This window comes from Prionailurus viverrinus, unplaced genomic scaffold, assembly GCF_022837055.1.
Source record: "Prionailurus viverrinus isolate Anna unplaced genomic scaffold, UM_Priviv_1.0 scaffold_53, whole genome shotgun sequence".
NCBI lineage: Eukaryota > Metazoa > Chordata > Mammalia > Carnivora > Felidae > Prionailurus > Prionailurus viverrinus.
Window position 1 is genome coordinate 701,068 of NW_025927616.1, and position 23,104 is coordinate 724,171.

Here is a 23,104-nt window from a genome sequence, read left to right on the forward strand (position 1 = left end):
GCGAACAGCAGAAGCCCTGCTGTGCTCTCGAAGCTTGTTAGAAAGTTTATACTGCACCCCAGTTAATACACCGTTTCCGTAAATATGAAGGAAAAAAAGAGTTCATGCTGAAGAACACATCTGTGAGCTTTGTACTCCTTGTTAAGAACGGCAGCGAACAAGATAGGTGTCTTCCCCGCCTTCAACTGTTATAGTTTGGGGGTCGGGGGAGGGAGAGGGACAGGCTAGTGTGGTCGTGTTTGAGAAGTGTTTCCTGAAGACAACTCAGAAACTTCCAGGTTTGGTAAGAATAGATGGTCACTGGATAGCGGCACACACAGGGCTGAGGAAGAGAGTTGTTTAACGGGTGTAAGTCTCCTCTGGCATATTTACTGTCCCCAAGGTAGCTGAGACTCCAGCCCTCCATGTGCCACTCCTGCTGCGGACAAGTACTGCGGCGTATATAACTCCGGCACGGCCTCTTGCTGCCGGAGTGGAGAGTAAATTCAGGCACGGTCTGTGTCTGTCGTGTGTGGAAGGCGTGGAGAGTGAATGATAGTAGCAAAAGATGCCCTTACTGTGGTTGGAACCTAGTAAAATTTAAAAAAAAAAAAAATTTTTTTCTGTCATTTCCATGGATCATGAACACTGGTAATATTTTCTATATACTTTTCTTCAGTTTCAATTTTCTGTGAGTTTATGGGAGGGATTCCATTTCTTATTTTATTTGAAATAGTCTTTTTTTTAATGTTTATTTATTTTGAGAGAGAGACTGAGTAAGTGGGAGGGCGGGGGGGCAGCAGAGAGAGAGAATCCCAGGCAGGTTCCACGCCACCTGCACAGAGCCTGACGTGGGGCTCAATCTCACGAACCATGAGATGACCTGAGCCAAACTCGAGAGTCGGATGCTTCACCGACTGAACCATCCAGGCACCCCTGGAATATTCTTCAGTATATCTCACTTCCCACGTACTAGCTACAGATTCTTTTGTGGGGTACTTAACTGTAGAAGGTGACCAGTCGGAAACATCAGATTCTGATTCTTACGCCAGATTTTGTCCAGGTCTGCTTTATCGGCCTTAACACTGAAGTGTTCTGGGAAGTCCATTGAACTAGCATAGGTTGTCCCCTACAGTCTCCTGGGTTTTTTTTTGCATGTCTCAATGTTAAGAATATGGATATTTAAGAAACATCTTACGGTTTTCATAACCTCAAAACCGATTCAGCCAATCGTCACCAAGCAGAGTGGAGTAGTTTGTGCTAAGTGCACGTGGCCTGCAGAGCCGAAGCTGGTCGGTGTCTGGCCTTTACCGATGTCTCCGGTCTTGGGTCTGAGTGACCAGGGTCACAGAATTGGAACGCTGGTCTTCGCTGTCTGAAGGAATAAGGTCAGGTCCAGATGAGTCCTGCGGGGTTTTGCAAGTTTTTGTTGACTTTTCGCTCCGTTTCTATAGCAGAACAGCAGCCGAGGCAGCCACGGCCGAGAAAGTGTGCGGTTTTCAGGTGCAGTAGGCCCTGGGCGCCTTTCTGCGCCCCCCGCGGGAGAGCAGGTGCGAAGGAGCCCGGTGCCCGGCTTCCCCTGGGCACAGCTGTCCGCCCGGCCCTGTCCCCAGCCGTTGCTCTTCCTCTTGCATTCGCGAACCACTTGGGACTCGCGGAGTGCTCGTCTGTGCCCGGACTCGTGTTCCGGTGGGAAGAGAACCAGGGCCTGGCGAGCGTGCAGGGAGTGTGCAGGGTTTGAGCAAAGCTACACTCGAGCCTTCTGATGTCCCGGTTGTGTTCTTTACCATTTTCTCCCATTTTTTCTTAGTAGTGCCCGTGCCCTCACAGAAACTCCCCGTGACTGCTACTCCTCCTGTAAACCTGACAGACAACCCCACCAGAAAACACAAGCGAGTTTTGTTCTTATTATCGCGCTTAACTCATCTCGGGCTATTTTGTTTCTTAAAAGTGCCGTCTTGGGGCGCCTGGGTGACTGTCGGTTCCGCGTCCGACTCTGGACTTCGGCTCAGGTCATGATCTCACAGTTTGTGGGTTCGACCCCCCCGCCTGGGATTCTCTCCCTCTCCGCCCTTTCCCCACTTGCACTTTCTCTCTCAAAAATTAAAAATGAAAAAAAAGTTCAGGAGTTTTCAGACTTTATAAGGGAACTCATTTCTCTGGTTTGTATAGAACATATGCACCTCGTTAGAATTGAGGTCTATAGGAAGCAGTTCATTCGGAAATTACTCTCTCATGAGCTACTTAAGTGAATCTGGGTCATATCAACATTGCAGTTTAAATGAGAACACTTGATCTATATCAGAGTTTTGGGATTTTACACTAACGGCTGGAAAAAAAGCTTTGTTAAAATTATTCTCGAAAGAGCAGATTTACTCTTTACATCGAATGGTAGGTCCAGGATGGCAGACTGAATACATGTTTACCTCTGACCCGTCCCAAAGCTTGCCCAGATAGCGAAGGAGCTAATTTTAAAGAGGAAGAAAAGACGGAGACCCGTGAGAGCGAGGTCAGGAGAGCGGAGCACCAGAAGTCTGGGAGCTGGGAAGTACACGAACCAGTGGCAGCAGGCCTGGCAGAGCGGAGGACTTTAAACCCTAGCTGGGCAGTGGGGAGCCGGGAGGCAGCGCTGTCTGCACAGCCAGCCTCTGGAAAGCTCCAGGCACCGGCGACAGTGGGGCCGACACGGGAGGCTGGGTTGCGAGTCTCCATTTAGAAATGATTTAGGGGCTGCTGGGGGCCTCAGTCGGTAAGTGTCTGACTCTTGATCTCGGCCCAGGTCACGAGCTCAAATTAAGCCCCAGTCGGTCTCTGAGCTGACAGCGTGGAACCAGCTTGGGATTCTCTCTCTCCCTCTCTGCCCCTCCCCCGCTCGCACACTCCTGCTCGCTCTTTCTAAAAAGTATAAGATGAAAATAAAAATGATTTCAGCCTACGGGTCCCTTCTCCAACTCCTCACAGCTAGGTCATTGCCTTTCTACTGAGCGAAAAACCAGGTCTGACGGAAGGGGGTTAAGATGGCGTCTCTGGACGGGGACGATACTGGTAACGGCGTTAGGAGAAGATCTCTAGAGTTCAGAGCAGTTGGGAGTTTGCCACTGTCCTCCCTGGGGAGAGATCCGCAAAGTTTTCCTGTAAAAGGCCAGGCGGTACGTGTTTCTGGCTTTGCAGGCCACGTGGTCTGTCACAGCTCCTCCTGTGTGGGGAACAGCCGTGTACGACACTCGGGGAGGACACGTGTGTGCTTGTGTTCCCGTGAGACCGCTGCGGGTCCACCAGGGCCGCAGCCGCCGACCCCAACCGCTCTGTTGGTCCTCCGTTCATCTCCTCTCAGAACTGAGAGCTTGCAGATACCGGGCTTACCCCCGCGTACGGTTTTCAAGCCTTCTGACCTGGAAGTCCCACTTCTTACAGTAAGTTCGTGGTCCGTGTTGGCAGTTCACACATGCTGAGGCACACAAGTGAGCAGAGGCCAGCTAACCGTTCTGGGACATGGAAGCAGAAAGACAGGGACACGTCCCTGTTCTTAAGCGTTACTAGGGGCCCCGGAAACACTTCTGCTGAAACATGCTGGTTCCCCAAAGTCAGGATTTTCAGTGTAAGTGATGATGCGAGGTCACGAGTCTAGATTTCCCCCGAACAAACTTCAAATCTACGTATTAGGTTTTGTGGGTTTGTTTTTAGTGTTTTGGCCGGAGAGGCGGCGGGGGACTGGTGGGGTAGCATTTTTTAATCTCTTCTCATTTTGGTAACTTCTTGTCTCGATGCAGTTTCACGTTCACACAGCAATTGCAGGAATCGCACACTGAGCTCCTGTGTGTCTCTTTTCCACATCCAGCAATTGTTTACTGTTTGTCCGTCCCGTTTGTTTCACTCTCTCTCTGAATCTGGCTTTTTTTTCTGAAAATAGTGGAGATACTGTGATCCTTTATTCTGAAATATTTCCACGTATTTCCTGAGAAAGCACATCTCTCTTACTGAGCAGCACAGTCATCAAAATCAGGAAATGTAACCTTGATAAGGTAACACTTCCCCGACAGCCCACATTCAGATTTCATCCCTGATCCAGCGATAACCCTCCCTGCTGCTTTTTCTCCATCCAGAACCCAGCCTGGGGTCACGCGCAGACTTTACCTCCTTAATGTCCCCCCTGGGATAGTAGTGTCCGCCACCCCCCCCCCCCCATGGGAGTAGTCCCCTGTGCTGCTTCTGTGTTGTCTCGATCTTCACCTTTTTTAAGAACACGGGTCCCTTGTTTTGAGAAATAGCCTTTAATTTGAGTTTATCGAATGTTCCAGAATGTTGTTTTTTTGTTTCTTTTATAATTGATTTTAACATGAAGACACTCTTAAAAATCAGTGTTATTTAGGAGCATTTCTTCCCTTTACTGTACGTGTCCCAAAATAAATATAAACAGTCCCCGAGCCTTTACATTGAAAAAAGAAGAGGGGGTGCCTGGTGGGCTCAGTCGGTTAAGGTCTGACTCTTGATTTTGGCTCAGGTCACGATCTCCCGGTTCGTGAGTTCAAGCCCTGTGTCAGGCTTTACGCTGTCAGTGCGGAGCCTATTTGGGATTCTGTGTCTCCCTCTCTCTCTGCCCCTCCCCTGCTCATGCTCTCTCAAAATAAATAAACTTTAAAAAAGAAAAAAAGAAGAATCAGTCTGTTCTCACGTTGACTTTTGTGGCCACCCCACCCGCTGTCTTCGCTGACCAAGGGGTTCCTATGAGCCGTCTGTGTGCTCCGGTCTTAAATGGGAACAGAGAGGAAAGAATCACCAAACTGATACAAAACACAATAAAACAGGGAAAACACCTTTGAGAAAACCATACAAGAATATAAAACTTAAAAAAGAAATTGTGACTAATATTTTTTTTTTTTTTAATTTTTTTTTTTTTTCAACGTTTATTTATTTTTGGGACAGAGAGAGACAGAGCATGAACGGGGGAGGGGCAGAGAGAGAGGGAGACACAGAATCGGAAACAGGCCCCGGGCTCCGAGCCATCAGCCCGGAGCCCGACGCGGGGCTCGAACTCACGGACCGCGAGATCGTGACCTGGCCGAAGTCGGACGCTTAACCGACTGCGCCACCCAGGCGCCCCGACTAATATTTTTTTTTAATGTTTATTTTTGAGGGAGAGGGACAGAGCACAAGTGAGGAATGGGCAGAGAGAGAGAGGGAGACACAGAATCCGAAGCAGGCTCCAGGCTCTGAGCTGCCACCACAGAGCCTGATGCGGGGCTCAAACCCACGACCTGAGCCAAAGTCGGACGTTTAACCGACTGAGCCCCCCCAGGTGCCTCTGAAACTGACTAGTATTCTAAGAGAAATTTTAAAAGGATACAGTCAAACACATGCCACGTACAAATCTTCAGAAAATTTTAAATGCACTTCAGATTTTAAACTATGAACAAAAATGTTTGATTAAAGGGGTAGAAGCGAAAAAGATCTCAGGTACAAAAAGATGGAAAGTGAGAAAAAATTGAGGACACAGGAGGTTCAGTTTTCTGATGGGAACTTTGCTGAACAGTGGATTAGACAAGATAGAAATTCTCCCTCACTCACAAGAGTCTGAAGACTTAAATCGTGTCCATAATATGTCATTTACTGCTGTGCCAGTGGAAACACGAGCGTGACTGGATTCTCCCAAAACCAGTATTACGCTATATGTTAACTAGAATTTAAATAAAAATTTGAAAACAAATGAAATGAAGCAAACGTGAGCACGACACGGTGAGCTGCGTGTTCTAAAAATACGGTGGTCCCTCACCATATCTGGTATGTATCCTACTTTTAAAATATTTTCATTATTTTTATCATCTCACGCTCGGGTAGGACTCGGCATGTGGCACGTTTGAAAGCTGTAGAAACAGCCAGTAAGAGTTTAAGCGACCGGGGGCGCCTGGCTGGCTCGGTCAGTGGAGCACATGACTCTTAACTTCAGGGTCGTGAATTTGAGCCCCACGTTGGGTGTAGAGATTACTGGAAAAAGAAAAAGAAGATTGAAGGAATGCTCTGCTGAGAAGTAGAAAATCAAAAGTTACTAAAATAAGAGAGTTTAAGTGACCAACCTGTGGCCTGTGATCTCTCCAGGAGACCTCAAGACTCATTCCGCCATTACGTTCTTGCTGCTAAAGTAATTAAACCCAATTAGAAAGTGAAATATTGTGAACATTGGGTAAATACCGTGTTTTCTTAATAAGTGCCATTGCAGCCACTGGTGACCGAATGGGAGAAGCGTCGTGGGGCCGGCGTGCCATGGTCATTCCTCCTTCATCTTGTCCTTTGCATATAATTTTTGGAAAGAGAATGTTCTTAGTTTTACTGAAAACATGAATTATCCCACTCGACTAAAAGAATCTGTATGTAGTAAAAGTTAGAAATGTTGCCTTTTTTAATTATCTTTATTCACTTATTTTTTTTTAATTTTTTAATATTTATTTTTGAGAGAGAACGAGTGGGGGAGGGGCAGGGAGAAAGAAAGAGAATCCGAAGCAGGCCCCACACTGTCAGCACAGAGCCTGACGTAGGGCTCGAACTCACTTGTGAGATCGTGACCTGAGCCGAAGTCAGATGCTTAACCGACTGAGCCCCTCAGGCACCCCCAGAGTTTACTTTCCCTAATGGAAGACTTGAGCAAATGGAAAGAGATAGCTCGTGTTCACAATATATTTAAAAGCCCACATACACTAAAGAGAATATGGTACGAATGAGTTGACAGGTGTGATTTATCAGTTCGTTCTAGGGATGAAAGCTGAGGGTGGAAATGCAGGTTCAGCTACGGTTCCAGTAAGAGAACTGGGAGCCAGGGTGGTCGGAACGGTTTCTCCTCCGTGTCTGCCAGGCCTGTGTGTGTCCCCCACTGGCAATTCCCCGCGAAGGGAGGAGTCTCTTGCTACCCTTTGGGATCGCGGGAAAGTGGGGTCTGGGGACACCTCATTCCGGTCCACAGCCGGTCTACAGAAACAGAACCCGGAGGATCGAGCCCCTGCCGACAGCGAGAGGAAAGGACTATGGGAGGCACTGGGGCCGGGGTGGGGGGTGGTCTGGGGCCGGAGCGAAGCGGCTCGTGCCCCACCCATGTGTCGCCCGGTTTCACTGCGGTCTCCTTCAGAACAGGAGCTGTATTTTATTCATGCTCGCTCGGCCCCAGCGCCTGATACGGAGGATCTGTAGAAACGTGCGATTGAAACGCGGGGAGTGTTAGAGCCGGCCCGGCCCTCTGGTCTCTGTGGGGACCGGAGGAGGGGCCGGCCCTTCTCTCCTTACTGGGCCATTGCCTTTTAAAAGCAAACTTGAAAGTGCTAACGAGAACTCTTTACTTTAGGTGATCGACGAGATTTACCGTGTGTTGAGATACGTCAATTCTACCAGAGCCCCTCAGCGAGCTCACGAAGTACTTCAAGAGTTAAGGGATATTTCCTCCATGGCGATGGAGTACTTCGATGAAAAGATCGTCCCAATTCTAAAGAGGAAATTACCAGGATCAGACGTCTCTGGAAGACTCATGGGCTCTCCTCCAGGTATCCTTGTTTATTATATGTTCCGTTTAAAGTAACACGCGGAGTTTTGTAACTCACTTTTTCCCCCCATTTAATCATATATCTTGACCTTTTCTGTGTGTAAATGTGTATCTGTAACATGATCATTAATGATAGATTGATTAGAGACCGTAACTTGCATAACTGATCCACTACCGTTAAGCACATTTGTCTCTAGTTTTTCGGTATTTAAACTACACTTTGAAGAACGGTCTCGTGGCTAAATCTTTGTACATATCCATAGCTACTGACTCACAATACATTTGTTAGAATTTCTGGGTGAAGAGCTATAGATATAGGGAGTTTTTTGTTTTTTTGTTTGTTTGTTTCTGACTAGTTAATATCCATTATGCTAAAACAGAATTAAACATACGAGGGAAAAAAACCCAAATTCTTCATCATGGAATATTCAGGTAATTATTTCAGTCCCCAGGCTGTCTGGCTGCTACTTTAAAAGACAAGGTGCATAAAGGTATTTTAAACACTGTCACTTCTTCTGTGGTAGCTATTTTGCAAAAGTACATCATAGCCTAGAGATTTGTGCCTTTATCTACTGAAAGACCAAATTGTTCAGAATATCTTCAACCCTTGCAAATACTTTAAATCAAGAAAACACTTTCAGTAAGACATTTTGTTTTGTTTGGATTAGTTAGCTCCCTGGAGTACTCAGTGGGGTAATCGAGTGGCTCTCTGTAATTTAATAATAAAGCCTACAGCATCTCAGCGTTAATACGTCAGTTATTTATCAAGTACCTGTTATGCGCACAGCACTGTACTGTGTCCTGTGGAGACTAAAAGGAAGTGTAATACGTGGTGTCTGCTCTCGAGGATCTTACTGTGTCCCCAGGTAAGATATATGCAGACTCAAAATGAAATTATCACCGGCAAGAGAGATATTTTAAAGAAGTGTCCGTTGAAATGCCAAACAATTAGGACAGAGAGAATCTTAAGGAAGATAGAGTCATTGTTGACTGGTCTGATTGAGAGTTCACAAGAGGTAAGGATTGATCGAAGCCTCGATGTGGTTCGTGGAAATCAGATAAAGGTAAGCAGAGAGAGGAGGAGGAGGGATGTGTCAGTCGAGGAAAATATCCTGCTTATGTGTGTGTGCAGGAGAAAGAGAAAGGAATGCAGGGTATGAATAGATCCACCATTCTTGTAGAAAACAAGAGGTAACATTTTTTTAAAGGTAGATTATAATAGTGGGTTTTTGGTTTTTTTTTTTTAAGTTTATTTGTTTATTTTGAGAGAGAGGGACAGAGAGTGTGAGCGGGGATGGGGCGAAGAGAGAGGGAGAAAGAGACAGAAGGAGGGGCAGAGAGAGAGGGGAGAGAATCCTAGGCAGGCTCCTGTCAGCGTAGAACCCTACCTATGCTGGGCTCAAACTACTGAACTGAGATCATGACCTGAGCAGAAACCAAGAGTCACATGGTTAACAACTGAGCCATCCCGGTGCCCCTAGGATAGTGCTTTTTATGCCGATGTTACATTCTATTCCTAAAACAGAGTGATTCCAGATCCTTCCTGCATGTCAGAAATTCTTCATGATCATCACGTGTGATGTAGCCCCCCTTTTTTAATGGCATCTCTGTTTGGCTGAAGTTGAAGCTTTTACATCTAAGTGCACAGAGGACTTACGAACATGATAGGCCTTGGGGCGGACGCCTGGGTGGTTCAGTCGGTTACGTGTCCGGCTTCAGCTCAGGTCACGGTCTCATGGCTCATGAGTTCGAGCCCCGCGTCAGGCTCTGTGCTGACAGCTCAGAGCCTGGAGCTTGCATCAGATTCTGTGTCTCCCTCTCTCTCTGTTCCTCCCCTGCTCACATTCTCTCTCTCTCTCTCTCAAAAATAAAGACTTTAAAAAAATGTTTTTAAAGAACATGATAGGCCTGTACTTCGAAGTCTAACGTTTGTATTTGCACGTGAGAAATAAGACGGAAAATAATCGTATTCTAATTTTACTACTTTTGTTTTCTTAGTAGGTCTTAAAAACGTTTTATAATACTTAGGACAGGTTTATGTCAGTAAGTGCCCTTGTCCACGTGCTGGCGGTGCGCATCGTGTGGCAGGAACAGGAGGATCAGGAGTCAGATTCCGGTATTGTTAAGTTAACGCAGTAAACCGAGTGGGCTTTCAAGAGGCGATAGCGGGAGTCCTGCTACGATGATACCCCGCTTCAAAATAAGCCTCCTTACTGAAGTGTTGCCAGGAGTGAGACGTTTGAAGTGATTGACTGACCGCTTGAAACTCTCCCTCCCCAGTTCCGGGACCTTCTGCGGCCCTCACGACCATGCAGCTCTTCTCCAAGCAAAACCCGTCGCGACAGGAGGTCACCAAGCTCCAGCAGCAGGTGAAGACCAACGGCGCGGGGGTGACTGTGCTCAGGCGGGAGGTGTCGGAGCTGCGCACTAAAGTGCAGGAGCAGCAGAAGCAGCTTCAGGACCAGGACCAGAAGCTGCTGGAACAGACGCAGATCATCGGCGAGCAGAGCGCGCGGCTGGCCGAGCTGGAGCACAAGCTGCGGGAGGTCATGGAGAGCGCCGTCGGGGACGCTGCGGCGTCGGGGCACGGCGAGGAGGCCCCCCGGAAGCGGAAAAAGGCGGCGGAGGCCACGGACTCTCTTAGGAAATCTAAGCGGCTCCGGAACCGGAAGTGAGGCGGGGCGTGCCTGGAGCTGCAGAGGGGGACCAGGCCCGGCAGCGTTGGCGGTGACGACGGTGGCGGGAACGGTGACGGTGACGCGGACCCGGACGCCCGGTCGGCTTCTCGGGCTTTCGGGACACACCTTCCGCTGGAACCCTCCGGGCCGGGACGCCGCGTCCCCGCCTCCCGGTGGGACCGACGCACAGATTCTTTTTACTTTGCAATAGATTTGTACTAACCAGACCTGCTCTATCGTGTCGAGGAGTTCACTTTTTTCTGTGCGGATGGTGTTTAAAGTCGGTTTATTTGTCCTGCGTATATGCACATTACAGAAGGACCTGAAACAAAGTCTGGACAGACTAGAAGTTAAGTCAAATACAGAAAACGTCCTGTTTCACTTGAAAGAAGAGACCTACTTTTTAAACGGACAGTATCTTGTTTAAAAAAAAAAAAAAAAAAGCTGACCTTATGTTATAAGTGACCTTTGTCTGGAATGTCTGAAAAGTAGTAAATGCTTTTTGGTATTGAGGTAATGGGTAACTAAGACGGACTTCCATGGCGTTGACTGTAGAAGGGGCCTCTACAGTATTGACTCTCTATTTTTATAAACTACTGGCAAGGGACTTCTCCAGTTGTTAGATACATGTTTTCAGTTCTCTTTGGGGGCCATGTCCTACATTTGCATGGATGGATGCATGCATCGCCTAGTCAGCCCACTTAAACAGCTCTTGCACTGGTATTGATCTGGAACCTCTGTACTCCTCCACTTTTTAGAGCAGCAGCGGTTTCTTTCAGCGCTTCACGCCCTCCACCCCGGCAGCTCGCCTCTAGGGAGGAATCTGTTAGTCCGTTTGCCCTCCGGTCTTACAGGAACCAGAGGGCTCTGAAGCCCATCGCTTTGTCTGTTCTCTGTAGGGTTCAGGTCCACTGGCCAAGGCAGAAGCCCAAACTCCAAGACGCTATTGATGTCGGACTCTGGTGACTACAGGTATCCTTTACTCACCACCGTGTGTGCTCACGGAGCCGTGTGGCGATCACCACGGCGGTGAGTAGGGGACCTAGCTGTGGGATGCAGTTTTGCCATTGAAAGGAAGCTCACTGAAGAAAATCGTACAGCGAGAAAGCATTTTGGTCATGTCGTTTCTGGGGGATGACCCGAGGGAAGCTTCTAAATGTTAATTTCAGGCTTTCCTTATCCTACAACTTTAAACAAAAGCTTTAATTTTCGTTTGCACTCCTGTTTTGAGCGTGTAACTGGAAAAGCATGTCTTGCACTGTTCGCCCTTCTAAGCGGTCACTTTAACAACCTCCAAATTGTGTGCGGTGGTTATTTCCCCCAGTTGTATATTTTTGAGACATTTCACCTCTTACTGTCCTAGGTTTATTTTAATGTACTAAATTATGTAGTTATTATTTGACTGGTGAGTTCTTTTAAACAACTGTTGCCGTGGGCTTCGGTTATTTAAAATAGGTTTAGGTGTAATATAGAAAACTGTCCCTTTCCAGGTGGGAGTCTGACACCTGCATAAAACCTAAGGATTTGGTAAGTCCCTTAGTTGAATAAAAGCACAAGGTTACCACCCTTTTTATCCGTCCAACACGACATGGTTATGCATCCTTTAACCTCACCAAATGGAACTTTTTCTTATCCATTTTTAATATTGTCCTTACAGAATACTGTCCTTAGATTTTGGTCCATTCTATGTCTGACTTGGAAACTCCATTGACAATGTTGTGTGTTTGCAATGAAACACCATAACATCCAAGTGTTACATGGTTTGTTGGGAAGGTAATTTTAAAATAAAACAATTTCCAAAAAACATTTGTCAGCCAAGGTCATCCATAAAAGTCCCCGTCTGGAACTCATTTTCTCAGCAGGTCTCGTTTTTGTAATCCTAGGATTTAGCCATATTGTCCTAACTTTGGAGCAGGCCCACCGGATACTCCATGGCCTTTACTAGTCTGCTTTCCTGGTGATAGGAAGACTCTTTAAAGTAACATGTTTACAGGTTTACAAAGTCGGATCCTGATGCATCAAAGGATAGAACCTCAGATGATCAACAGTTGTTAATTGTTTCAGCTTTTCCAGGTTCCTTTGTAAACCACATCTAGATACCCTAAATGTATGTGTAGTCTTCCATTAGTTAACATGAGTGTGTGGCTTCCATAACAGGCATTCACACTATCAGAAGGTAGATTTTTCTGTTTCAAAATCCACATTTCCAGAGGACACGCTTGTAACCACGTGTCACGAGGTCAGTGCCCGTAGCGGTGGGGGATGAAGCACAACACATTCATCAGCGGTTTGTTGGAGGCTTAAATCTGGCCGAAGATCTCTCGCTGAAAAGCATGTTAGGATAGCGCCTTGACCAATTTGATGGCTGTTGTACTTGCTTTTGGGTAGCGGTATTTAAGGTTCAGCAGACGACAAGTTACTGGCATCAGCTAAAACTGCCACGTGGCGGCAGGAAAGGTGTAGATGATCCTCCCGCGCTGGAGCTGCCTCGCCCCGTGTCAGACGGCAGGCGCTTCGGTGCTGCGTGTGAGTTGTTGTTGTCCTGGGACCGCACTTCACGAATCGCCCTCGGCTGCTTTTCAGGGGAGGCGTCTCTATCGTCATGGGTCGCGCCCACTTGTAAACTGGGTAAGGTGAGCGCCATAGACCTAGACACGTGGGGAGAGGCGTAAGAAGGCAATGACGGGGACTTGCCCCTGCCTCACCCTAACGGAGCCGTAATCTGAGAGATGGGTTATTTCAGAGCCCAAGGTTACAGAACCTGCTGCTTTTCAGTTCCTCTTTTATGTTCAGAGCCTGGAAATAATGAGGCAAACACAGATGTGGCCAGAGTAATTAATCACACTGTTTTAAAAACTATTGGGTGCCATCTGGTCTAAAGCCACTGGTTTTGGAAGCAGCTTTTTTTTTTTTTTTTTTTTTTTTTTTTTTGGGTAAAACGTGTTTTTTGGAGTACTGAACTTTACAGGGGCTTGCCTTAATCTCTAGTAGTTTCAAGATGTATGCGCTGTTATTCTACTTGTTAAAATGTTAAAATGTTCTATGTAGCCCCGAAGGTGGGTAAAACAGTATAAGTAATGCCTAAGTAAATAAGCTAAAGGTGTCACTACAGCTGAATTTTTTTTAGAAGAGATGGACACATGAACATAGGTTATGTGTAATAAACAAAAATTATGGCACCTGAAGATTGCACTATTTTATGCATTATTTTATATGCCACGTCATAGCCCGCACTTTAATCTCCAAAGAAACGATGTATGACGTCCCAGTTGTTCCTTATTACTAATAACCTTTTTCCTAAGACAGGGCACTTAACTCTATTTTCCTGAAATAGTTTCTTGGAGGTGGATTCTTTTCTTGAGTTCTCTATTTCCTTAGCCATAATATTTTCTAGGATCTAGGAACTCCCTATCTTGTCTATTTCCAACAGTATATAATTTTAATTTAATGTGATGTAAAATCTCGTACTTGGTGATCAGCAGCACACTCTTACGTCCTGCCCTAGCAGTGAGTACCCATTTGTTAGTATTTACCAAACCCTCTAAAAATACCACGCAAGTACGATTTGAAGCCAAGAATAAAGGCATTCTGAAAGGAGCGTCCTCTATGATGCAGTCTCTTGGAAATGACTATTTCTAATCTATAATATAAAGTCCCGATTCGATAATGCCATCCAAGTTCTTGAGATCAGAGTCCCTTTAGCCCGTGAAAGGTTAATTAGTAGGTTAAGACTCCTCTGAAATAACAAACATCTGTAGCCTGCCGTCTGAGGTCGAGTCTTTTCAAAAAATATTAACATAAAAAATGAAACTAGCAATTAGTTGACTGCTGCTTACCGTTTTATTTTTAATAGCAGTCCATTGTACTCGTGGTAAGTACGATAGGCTTAAGTAGTGTCGGCCTTTTCCAGCTTCCTAAGAATCTGTTAAATTCCTAAAATTCAAAAGTTAAATCCAAATTTTTCCTCTTGTGTCTGAAGAGAATGATGAGATTTACACGCTTACTGGTGATTTATTAGGTCCACTGCCAAAGTGTGTGGTCCATATTCAAAGCTATTACCAAAAGTTGAGAAGTGTTTAAAACTCCTTTATGTGGTACCGTGTCTGTTTACTTATGCTCATGAGCAACAATAAATTACTAGTTTACCTTCTGGAATTTTAATTGTTATAACCGAATTCAATTATTGGAAGTGAAAAGCACCTCCCGGTCACACAACAGGGTACGTAAATAAATGTGTTGTAACCAGTGCTACTTGTTTTCTTTGTATTTCATGCACAAAAGGTTGTGGAGCTCTGCTTCCAACAAGCTATATTCCTAGCCATCGCGTCCAGAAGGACTGCTGTGTGTATGTTTTCCGTATGTTCCTACAGGCTTCACAACTGCCTTTGAGAGCAGGGTTTACTCTAGCTGCAGAAGCTAAACACAGGGTAGGCAGCATATCTCCGGGATCATACGAGCAAGTGCCTGAGTGGGATCTGAACACAGACCTGCCTGCCTCCAAAGCTCAGATACTTCCTGCTACACTCTACTACATTCTGAAGCAGCTGGGAGCTTCGAGACTCTAGATTATGTTAACTCTTACGTTTAATAATAAGTATATATAGATGAACATTCTATACAGCTACTAGAAGCAGCCAGTGGGGGCGCCTGGGTGGCGCAGTCGGTTAAGCGTCCGACTTCAGCTCAGGTCACCATCTCGCAGTCCGCGAGTTCGAGCCCCGCGTCGGGCTCTGGGCTGATGGCTCGGAGCCTGGAGCCTGTTTCCGATTCTGTGTCTCCCTCTCTCTCTGCCCCTCCCCCGTTCGTGCTCTGTCTCTCTCTGTCCCAAAAAATAAATAAAAAACGTTGATAAAAAAAAAAAATTTTAGAAGCAGCCAGTGGCAAAATCACTAATGGTAAGAGTAACCTACGGAACTTACTATCTCAAAACAGTTGGGCTTGGAGAAGACAACTTTTGTCCTAAAGTTTTTTGGTAATGGGTTCACCCTAGATATACAGGCGAAACCTTTTTAAGGCTTCTAGAACCTCTAGTCCTAAGAGGCAGTCCTAACAGTAGATGGGGTCTGAGGCCACTAACACAAGTCCGTAGTTGCCTTACTATATGTTGCCAAACAATTCAAAAGAGTGATCACCCCAGTTCATTTGCCCTGCCAGGGAAGAATATTCGTCCTCTTTACAAAACTCCCTCCAGCTCTAAAACTACTCAGAATTTCAATGAAATGAACATATACAAATCACTTTCACAAATTGGCTTTCATGAAAATTTGAAACTTTTGTGCATCAAAAGACCCTATCGACAGAATTAAAAGACAATCCACAAAATGGGACAAAATACTTGCAAGTCATAAGTGGTTAATATCCACAATATATAAAGAACTCCTAAACCCCAGTGATAAAAAACAAAATTAAAACCATGTAAGGACTTGAATAGGCATGTCTCCAAAGAATGTGTACAAATGGCCAAGAAGCACATGGAAAGATGCGTATCGCCACCCATTAGGGAAATGCATATCAAAACAATGAGATACCACCTCACATCCACTATGATGGTTACTATATTTAAAAAACAAAAATCTGGGGCACCTGGGGGGCTCAGTCGGTTGAGCGTCCGACTTGGCTCAGGTCATGATCTCAGGGTTCATGGGTTCGAGCCCTGTGTTGGGCTCTGTGCTGACAGCTTGGAGCCTGGAGCCTACTTGGGATTCTGTGTCTTCCTCCATCTCTGCCCCTCCCCCACTCATTCTCTCTGGCTCCCTCTCTCAAAAATAAACATAAAAAAAAAAAAAATAAATGAAGGATGTCTGGGTGGCTCAGTCAATTAAGTGTCTGACTTCAGCTCAGGACATGATCTCACTGCTGGTGGGTTCGAGCCCCACATCGGGCTCTGTGCTGGCAGCTCGGAGCCTGGAGCCGGCTTCGGATTCTTTGTTTCCCTCTTTCTCTGCCCCTTCCCCCCACATTTCTCTCAAATACAAACATTTAAAAAAATTAAAAACGAAGTATTGGCAAGGATGTAGAGAACTTGGAACTATCCTGTTTTGTTGGCAGTAATGTGAAATGATACAGCTGCTGTGGAAAACAGTGTGGTGAACCTGCAAAAAAATAAAAAATAGGAACTTCTGGATTGGTGAACACGTGGAGATGTGGAGAGGGTCATGTGCCTGGAGGGGGCACAGAATTCCAAGCCCTTTACCCATACCTCGCCCTGTGCATCAATTCCATCTGGCTCTTGGTTCATATCCTTTGTCACATCCTTTAATCAGTTGGCAAACATTAAAAAATTAAAAATAGAATTACCACGTGATCCAGCAATTCCAATTCTGGGCATATAAAAGAATCGGAAAGCAGGGGCTTGGAAAGATATTAGCACACCATGTTCATGGAAGCAATTCACAATAGCAAAAATATGGAAGCAACCCAAGTGCCCACTGACGGATGCATAAGCAAAACATGGTGTATGCACACAATGGAATACTATTCAGCCTTCAAAAGGAAGGAGACTCTGACACCGGCTGCAACACGGATGAACCTCGAGGGCATCGTGCTGAGTGAAATAGCCAGCGACATAGGACAAATACTGTGATTCCACTTACATAAGGTACTTGGATGAGTCAAAATCAGACACAGAAAATAGAATGATGGCCGCCAGAAGCTGGGGAGGGAGTTTCAGTTTTGCAAGATGGAAAGAAACAGTCCTGAAGTTTGGCAGGTGGTGATGGTTGCACAACACGAATGGACTTAATATCACTGAACTGTACACATAAACCATGGTTAAGGTAGTACATTTATGTTGTGTGTATTTTACCACAGTAAAAAAATAAAATGTTGGGAATAAAAAAAGCATTGACAGCTATAGATCTCCCTCTACTGAGTTGCTGAGCCTCATCACGTTTGGTGTTCTGTGTCTTAATTTTCATTCAGTTCAAAGTTTTTTTCTAATTCTCCTTGCGACTGTGTCTTTGACCCATGGGTTATTTAGGACTGTGTTGTTTAATTCCCACATATAGGTGAATTTCCCAAATTTCTTTCTATTTTGACTTTCATTCCATTGCTCAGAAACATTGTATCATTGCAATCCTTTTTACTTTTCAAAGCTTTGTTTATGACCTAAGATGTGGTGTATCCAAGAGGATGTTCCATGTGCATCTGAAAAGAATACATGTTCTGCTATTTTTGTATAGAGTGCTCTACAGATACTTTTTAGGTCTAGTGGGTTCATGGAGTTTTCAAGTCTTCTATTCCCGTGTGGATCACGTCTAGTTGTTCTCTCCATTAGTCAAGTCTCCAGCTACTACTGTTGAACTACTTGTCCCCTCACTTCTATCAGTTTTGCTAGCATTATAAAATGTCCTTTATGTTTCAAGTCTGTTACGCCTGATATTTGCAAAACCACTCCAGCTTTCTTATGGTTGCTGTTTGCATGATATGTCTTTTCCCATTATTTTATTTTCAAGTTATTTGTATCTCTGAATCAGAAGTGTGTCTCTTGTAGTCACTATATAACAGATAGTCCCCAACTTAAGATGGTTCGGCTAACGATTTTTCAATGTTATGATGGTGTGAAAGCAATATGCATTCAGTAGTACTTTGAATTTTGAATTTTTATTTTTTTATTTATTTTTTAAGTTTATTTTGAGAGATACAGAGACAGAGTGAGTGGGGGAGGGGTAGAAAGAGAGGGAGAGAGAGAATCCCATGCAGGCTCCACACTGTCAGCACAATAGCTATCAGCACAACCGGACGTGGTACTCAAATCCATGAAACTGAGATCGTGACCTGAGCCAAAACCGAGAGTCAGACGTTTAACCAACTCAGCCACCCAGGCGCCCCTTGAATTTTTATTTTTTCCTGTGTGAGGCAACACTGTTTGGTGATGCTTGGAGGCAGCAGTGAGCCACAGCATCCAGGCAGCCATGTGATCATGAGGGTAAACGACTGATACACTTAAGCATCCTGCTCTTCACTTTCAGTACAGTATAATTCGATAAGTTATGTGAGAAATTCAACACTTTATTATAAAATAGGTTTTGTGTTAGGTGGTTTTGCCCAACTGTAGGCCAGTGTAAGTGTTCTGAGCACATTTAAAGTATGCAGAGCTAAGCTATGATGTTCTGTAGGTTAGGTGCAACCTACAAAAATGTATTTTGACTTAGAGTTCATATTTTTAACTTACCGTGGGTTTATCAGGACACAACCCTATTGAAAGTCAAGGAAGAACTGTAGTTGGAGCTTATTTTTTTATCTAGCCTGTCAATCTCTGCCTTTTGATTTGATTCTTTAATACGTTCACACTTAATGTTATTACTGAGATAGCTAGATTTATCTTTGCTATTTTTACTTTTTGTTTCTGATATGTCTCATGTCTTCCCCCCCCCCCCCATTCCTCCTCACCACTTTCTTTTGTATTTAGTGAATATTTTCTTGTGTAAAATTTTAATTCCTTTAATGATTTTTTTTCACTACATGTTTTGGTTATGTTCATGGTGGTTGTTCTAGGGCTTACCATATACAACTTACTTATCAGAATATTTCAAGTTTACTGTAACCTAATTCCAGTGACATATAAATGTTACTCCTATATAGTTCCATTTCTTTTTCCTCCACTTTGTGCTATCATTGTTAAACATATTACATCTGTGTATGTTACAGGTCCCAAATACACCATTATAGTTGTTAGTTTCTATGATTTTATGCCTCAGAAAGAAACTGAGAGGAGAGAAACTGTATATAGAGTTTGTTATACTAGCCTTCTTACCATTTTCATTTCTCTTCATTGGTTTCTGTGGATTTGAGTTACCATCTGGTGTCATTTCCTTGATCCCAGGGAGCTTTGCTCCCATCACATCTTTTGTGCTGTTATTGTTAAATATTTTATATTTCTATATGCTATAGGGCCAACAATACAATTATATACATATTGCTTTATATGATTGCTTTTTAAAAACATTTTTATTTTACTTTTTTAAAGTTTATTTATTTTGAGAGAGAGAGAAAGAGAGAGCAAGCATGCAAGCGGGGGAGGAGCAAAGAGAAGGAGAGAGAATCCCAAGTACACACTGTTAGTGTGGATCCTGATGTGGGGCTAGAACTCATGGACCGTGAGATCAAGACCTGAGCCAAAACCAAGGGCCAGACGCTTAACCAACTGAGCCGCCCAAGTGCTCCTACACAACTGCTTTTTAAGCCAGTTAAGAGAAGAAAGTAGAAGAAAAAAAGTGTTTATGCCGTCTTTTATATTACTTAGCTTTTCTGATGCTCTTTATTTTTTCACGTGGACTCAAGTTACATTCTGGGGTCACTTACTCTCAGCCTGAAGAACTTCCTTTAGTATTTCTTATCAAGTGACTCTTTGAGCAACAAATTCTCTCAGTTTGTGTTTATCTGGAAATGTATTTTACCTTCATATTGGAAAGATAGTTTCGCCAGGTGTAAGATTCTTAGTTGCCAGGGTGTTTTCCCCCAGTACTTTGAATATGCCATCCCACTGCCTTCTGGTCTCCACTGTTTCTGATGAAGAGTCAGCTGTTAATGCTGTGGAGTCTCCTTGAATGTATTGAGCCACTTCTCTCTTGCTCTTTCCAGATTTTCTCCTTGTCCTTCGGCATTTACCATGATGTGTCTGGGTGTTGATCTCCTGTTTTGTCCATTGAGCTCGTGAGCTTGGAGTCCATTGTGCTTCTTGGATGTAATAATGTTTTTCGTCAAATTTGTGTAGTTTTCAACTATTCTTTATTTGAAAATTTTTCCTACATTCCCATTACATGTGTATAGATTATCTTGATGTTGTTGTCTCACACTCCTCTTAAGTCTCTATTCTTTATGTATATGTGTGTGTTAAAATGTACATAAGTTACCATTTAACCATCTTTAAGTGTATAATTAAGTGGCATTGAGTATATTCACAATGTGGTACAACCATCGCCACTATCCATTTCCAGAACTTTTTTTTTATCACCCCAAGCAGAAACTCTGAATCCATTAAATGATAGCTCCCCTTTGCCTTCTCCCTCCAGCCTTTGTTAATGTCTATTATTTTTTCTTTGTCTATGTCTGGCCAACTTTTATACTTTAACCACAGCAGCTCCCTTTTTATCAGGCTTTCAAGAAGTTGTGGGGCGGGGGGAGTGGGGTTGGGAGCAACTATTTAGCTTAAATATATCATTTGAAGAAAATTACTGCCTGGGGAGAAAATAGAAAAATATAAGCCAGGTGGGGATGAGAATGGTGATGAATTTCATTCAAAAGGATTTTTTGAGTAACTCTGTGGTTGGAAATTGTCCAAATTGAAATTTGATATTCAGAACCTGATAGGACAAAGAAGACATACGTTCATGCCGATAGGCACATGAAAAGATGTTCAACAGGGGCACCTGGGTGCCTCAGTAGGTTAAGCGTCCAACTCTTGGTTTCAGCTCAGGTCACGGTTTGTGGGTTTGAGCCCCACATGGGGCTCTGTGCTGACAGTGTGGAGCCTGCTTGGGATTCTCTCTCTCCCTCTCTCCCTGCCCCACCCACACTGTCTCTGTGTCTCTCAAAATAAATAAATAAACAAAGAAAGAAAGAAATAGAACCAAACACACACACACACACACACACACACACACACACAAAGATGTTCAACATCACTCACCATCAGCAAAATGCAAATCAAATCTACAATGGAATAACACCTTACACCTGTCAGAATGGCTATTATTAAAAAAGCTGTTTTCTTGTTTTATTTTGATACTTTTGCAAAAGCATTCCTGCAAAATGCTTCATCTTCAAAGAGATTCATGGAAAGGACTCTGAAAAGTACAAGTTTCTGATAACTTCAAAATCATAAAACTGGGGCGCCTGCGTGGCTCTTTCAGTTAAGCGTCCGACTTTGGCTCAGGTCATGATCTCACGGTCCGTGGGTTCGAGCCCCGCATCGGACTCTGTACTGACAGCTCAGAGCCTGGAGCCCGTTTCAGATTCTGTGTCTCCCTCTCTCTCTGCCCCTCCCCTGCTCATGCTGTGTCTCTGTCTCAAAAATAAATAAAACATTAAAAAAAAAAAAATAAAAGCCTCTGAGGCCAGGAAGCCAAGCCGAGGATTTTCATCACATGTTACCTGCAATACTTACAGTTTGGGTGAATTCCTGTCTTCTTGAGACCCCCCCCCCCCAAATGCCGAGGTTCCTGGTTCTACCAGGAAGTGACATTCCTAACTTACCTGGTAAGGCTGCCAAGAACCCTATGAACAAGGCTCCAGAGTGACTTATCCAAGCAGTTCCCGAAAGCTGTGTGGTCATATCTGAGTTTATGCACCTCTCGCTCAAATATGACATTCCAGTCAAACCCTTGGTAAATAGCCAGTGTTTCCAGTTGTTTCCTGTTACGAAGAGAACAGATTCTTACTGAGCTTATGCAAACAATGAACTATATGGCATATGAAATGAATACTCAAGGGTTTCTGAATTCTGGAGGCATCAGGTATGGAGAAAAGGTAAATATTTCATCTTTATTTACAAAGGTATACTTTACCAAATTGCTGTTAATTCACAAATAGTTTAAGAGAATACATTTCGCTTAAGTCTAGAAAAACAAAACATTAAGGAAGCAGCAGTGTTTAAAACAAAAAGTCACAGAAAAATTACAATTATCTCCATGAGTTTATTCAATCCAATATAATTAGTTCTTGTTCTGCTTGAATCTAGTTTTTCTCTTCTGGAAATTTGTACCCAGTTTAGTTTTGTGATTTTATTTAAAAAACATTTTTTTTTAATGTTTATTTATTTTTGAGACAGAGAGAGACAGAGCATGAACGGGGGAGGGTCAGAGAGAGAGAGGGAGACACAGAATCTGAAACAGGCTCCAGGCTCTGAGCTGTCAGCACAGAGCCGGACGCGGGGCTCGAACCCACGGACCATGAGATCATGACCTGAGCCGAAGTCGGACGCTTAACCGACTGAGCCCCCCAGGCGCCCCCTCAGAGGCTTTTAAAAGTTCAGTCTGAGATCCCTTATGAGAAGTTCAAGCCTTAAAACGAGTTTATATGGCTCAGCCTTAGCGCCATCTTCTTGGAAAACTCTGCGCCATGAAGGCTAAGTGGAGGAAGAAGCAAATGCGCAGGCTGAAGCGTAAGAGAAGAAAGATGAGGCAGAGGTCCACGTAGACCAGTAGTGTGTGCACCCGGAAAGAAGGAAAGCCAGAGGCCAGAGACACTGCTACCAGTGGTTGGACTGCGAGCCTACTTTCCAGAGCTTGATTCAATGGATCTAGACCATCCATCACCATCTGATCGCAACCACCACCTTTGAGAGACTCCCTGGGCCTGTGACTTAAAGCACTAATTCTGTTTTCGTTTGTGGCTGAACGTAACACGTGTATGATAAACCATCTCTTCTGCTGCCTTAGCTGAAGAAGAATAAATAAAAGAGTTTATATGGTCAATTGCTATTCTTGATGCACTACGTAGATAATCAGACCAAATTTCATAAAAAAAACAAACCCATTTGTTTACTGTGGTTATCTTGGTAGGAAAAAAAAAAGCGGGGGTGATTCTAGACAGGAAAACTATGTTTGCACCTGTGTAGACATTAGATTCTAGTCTTGCTGTCGTAGAGGATGTGTTATGTGCCCGTAAACTGGACCGGTTCCTGAATGTTTCCAGCTCAAATACCTGGCTGTGACTGTCCGAATTAATGTTTCCAATTCTCTCCCACCCTTCTGATTTGCGATCACTAGGGACAAAGACTGTGCTTGAACCCCCTCGTAAGGGACTAAACCGGTCCTCAGCCACACTGCAGGGACCTGAACCTTGGGTACACATCCCACCGCAAAAGAAGGCTCCACCTGCCATCTGGTCCTGTGCAGACACTGGAGACCTCCGAAACAAACCGGCAAGGAAGGGAAGCCGCTGACGTCATCGATGGAGACTGCTTCTTCCCCAGATGCCAGAT

The 23,104-nt window shown here is 44.4% G+C and overlaps 1 protein-coding gene across 2 annotated transcripts in view; it reads left to right on the forward strand.

The window, feature by feature from the left end:
* The window catches only part of FBXO28 (F-box protein 28), a 30,087-nt gene extending 15,660 nt beyond the window's left edge, over positions 1-14,427 (forward strand). For both annotated transcript variants that reach the window (XM_047848149.1, XM_047848148.1), the window contains exons 4-5: positions 7,307-7,502; positions 9,782-14,427. In XM_047848149.1, the coding sequence (XP_047704105.1) occupies positions 7,307-7,502; positions 9,782-10,176 (591 nt within the window). In that variant the 3' untranslated portion in view covers positions 10,177-14,427. The remainder of the gene's footprint in view (positions 1-7,306; positions 7,503-9,781) is intronic.
* Positions 14,428-23,104: the final 8,677 nt, after the last annotated feature.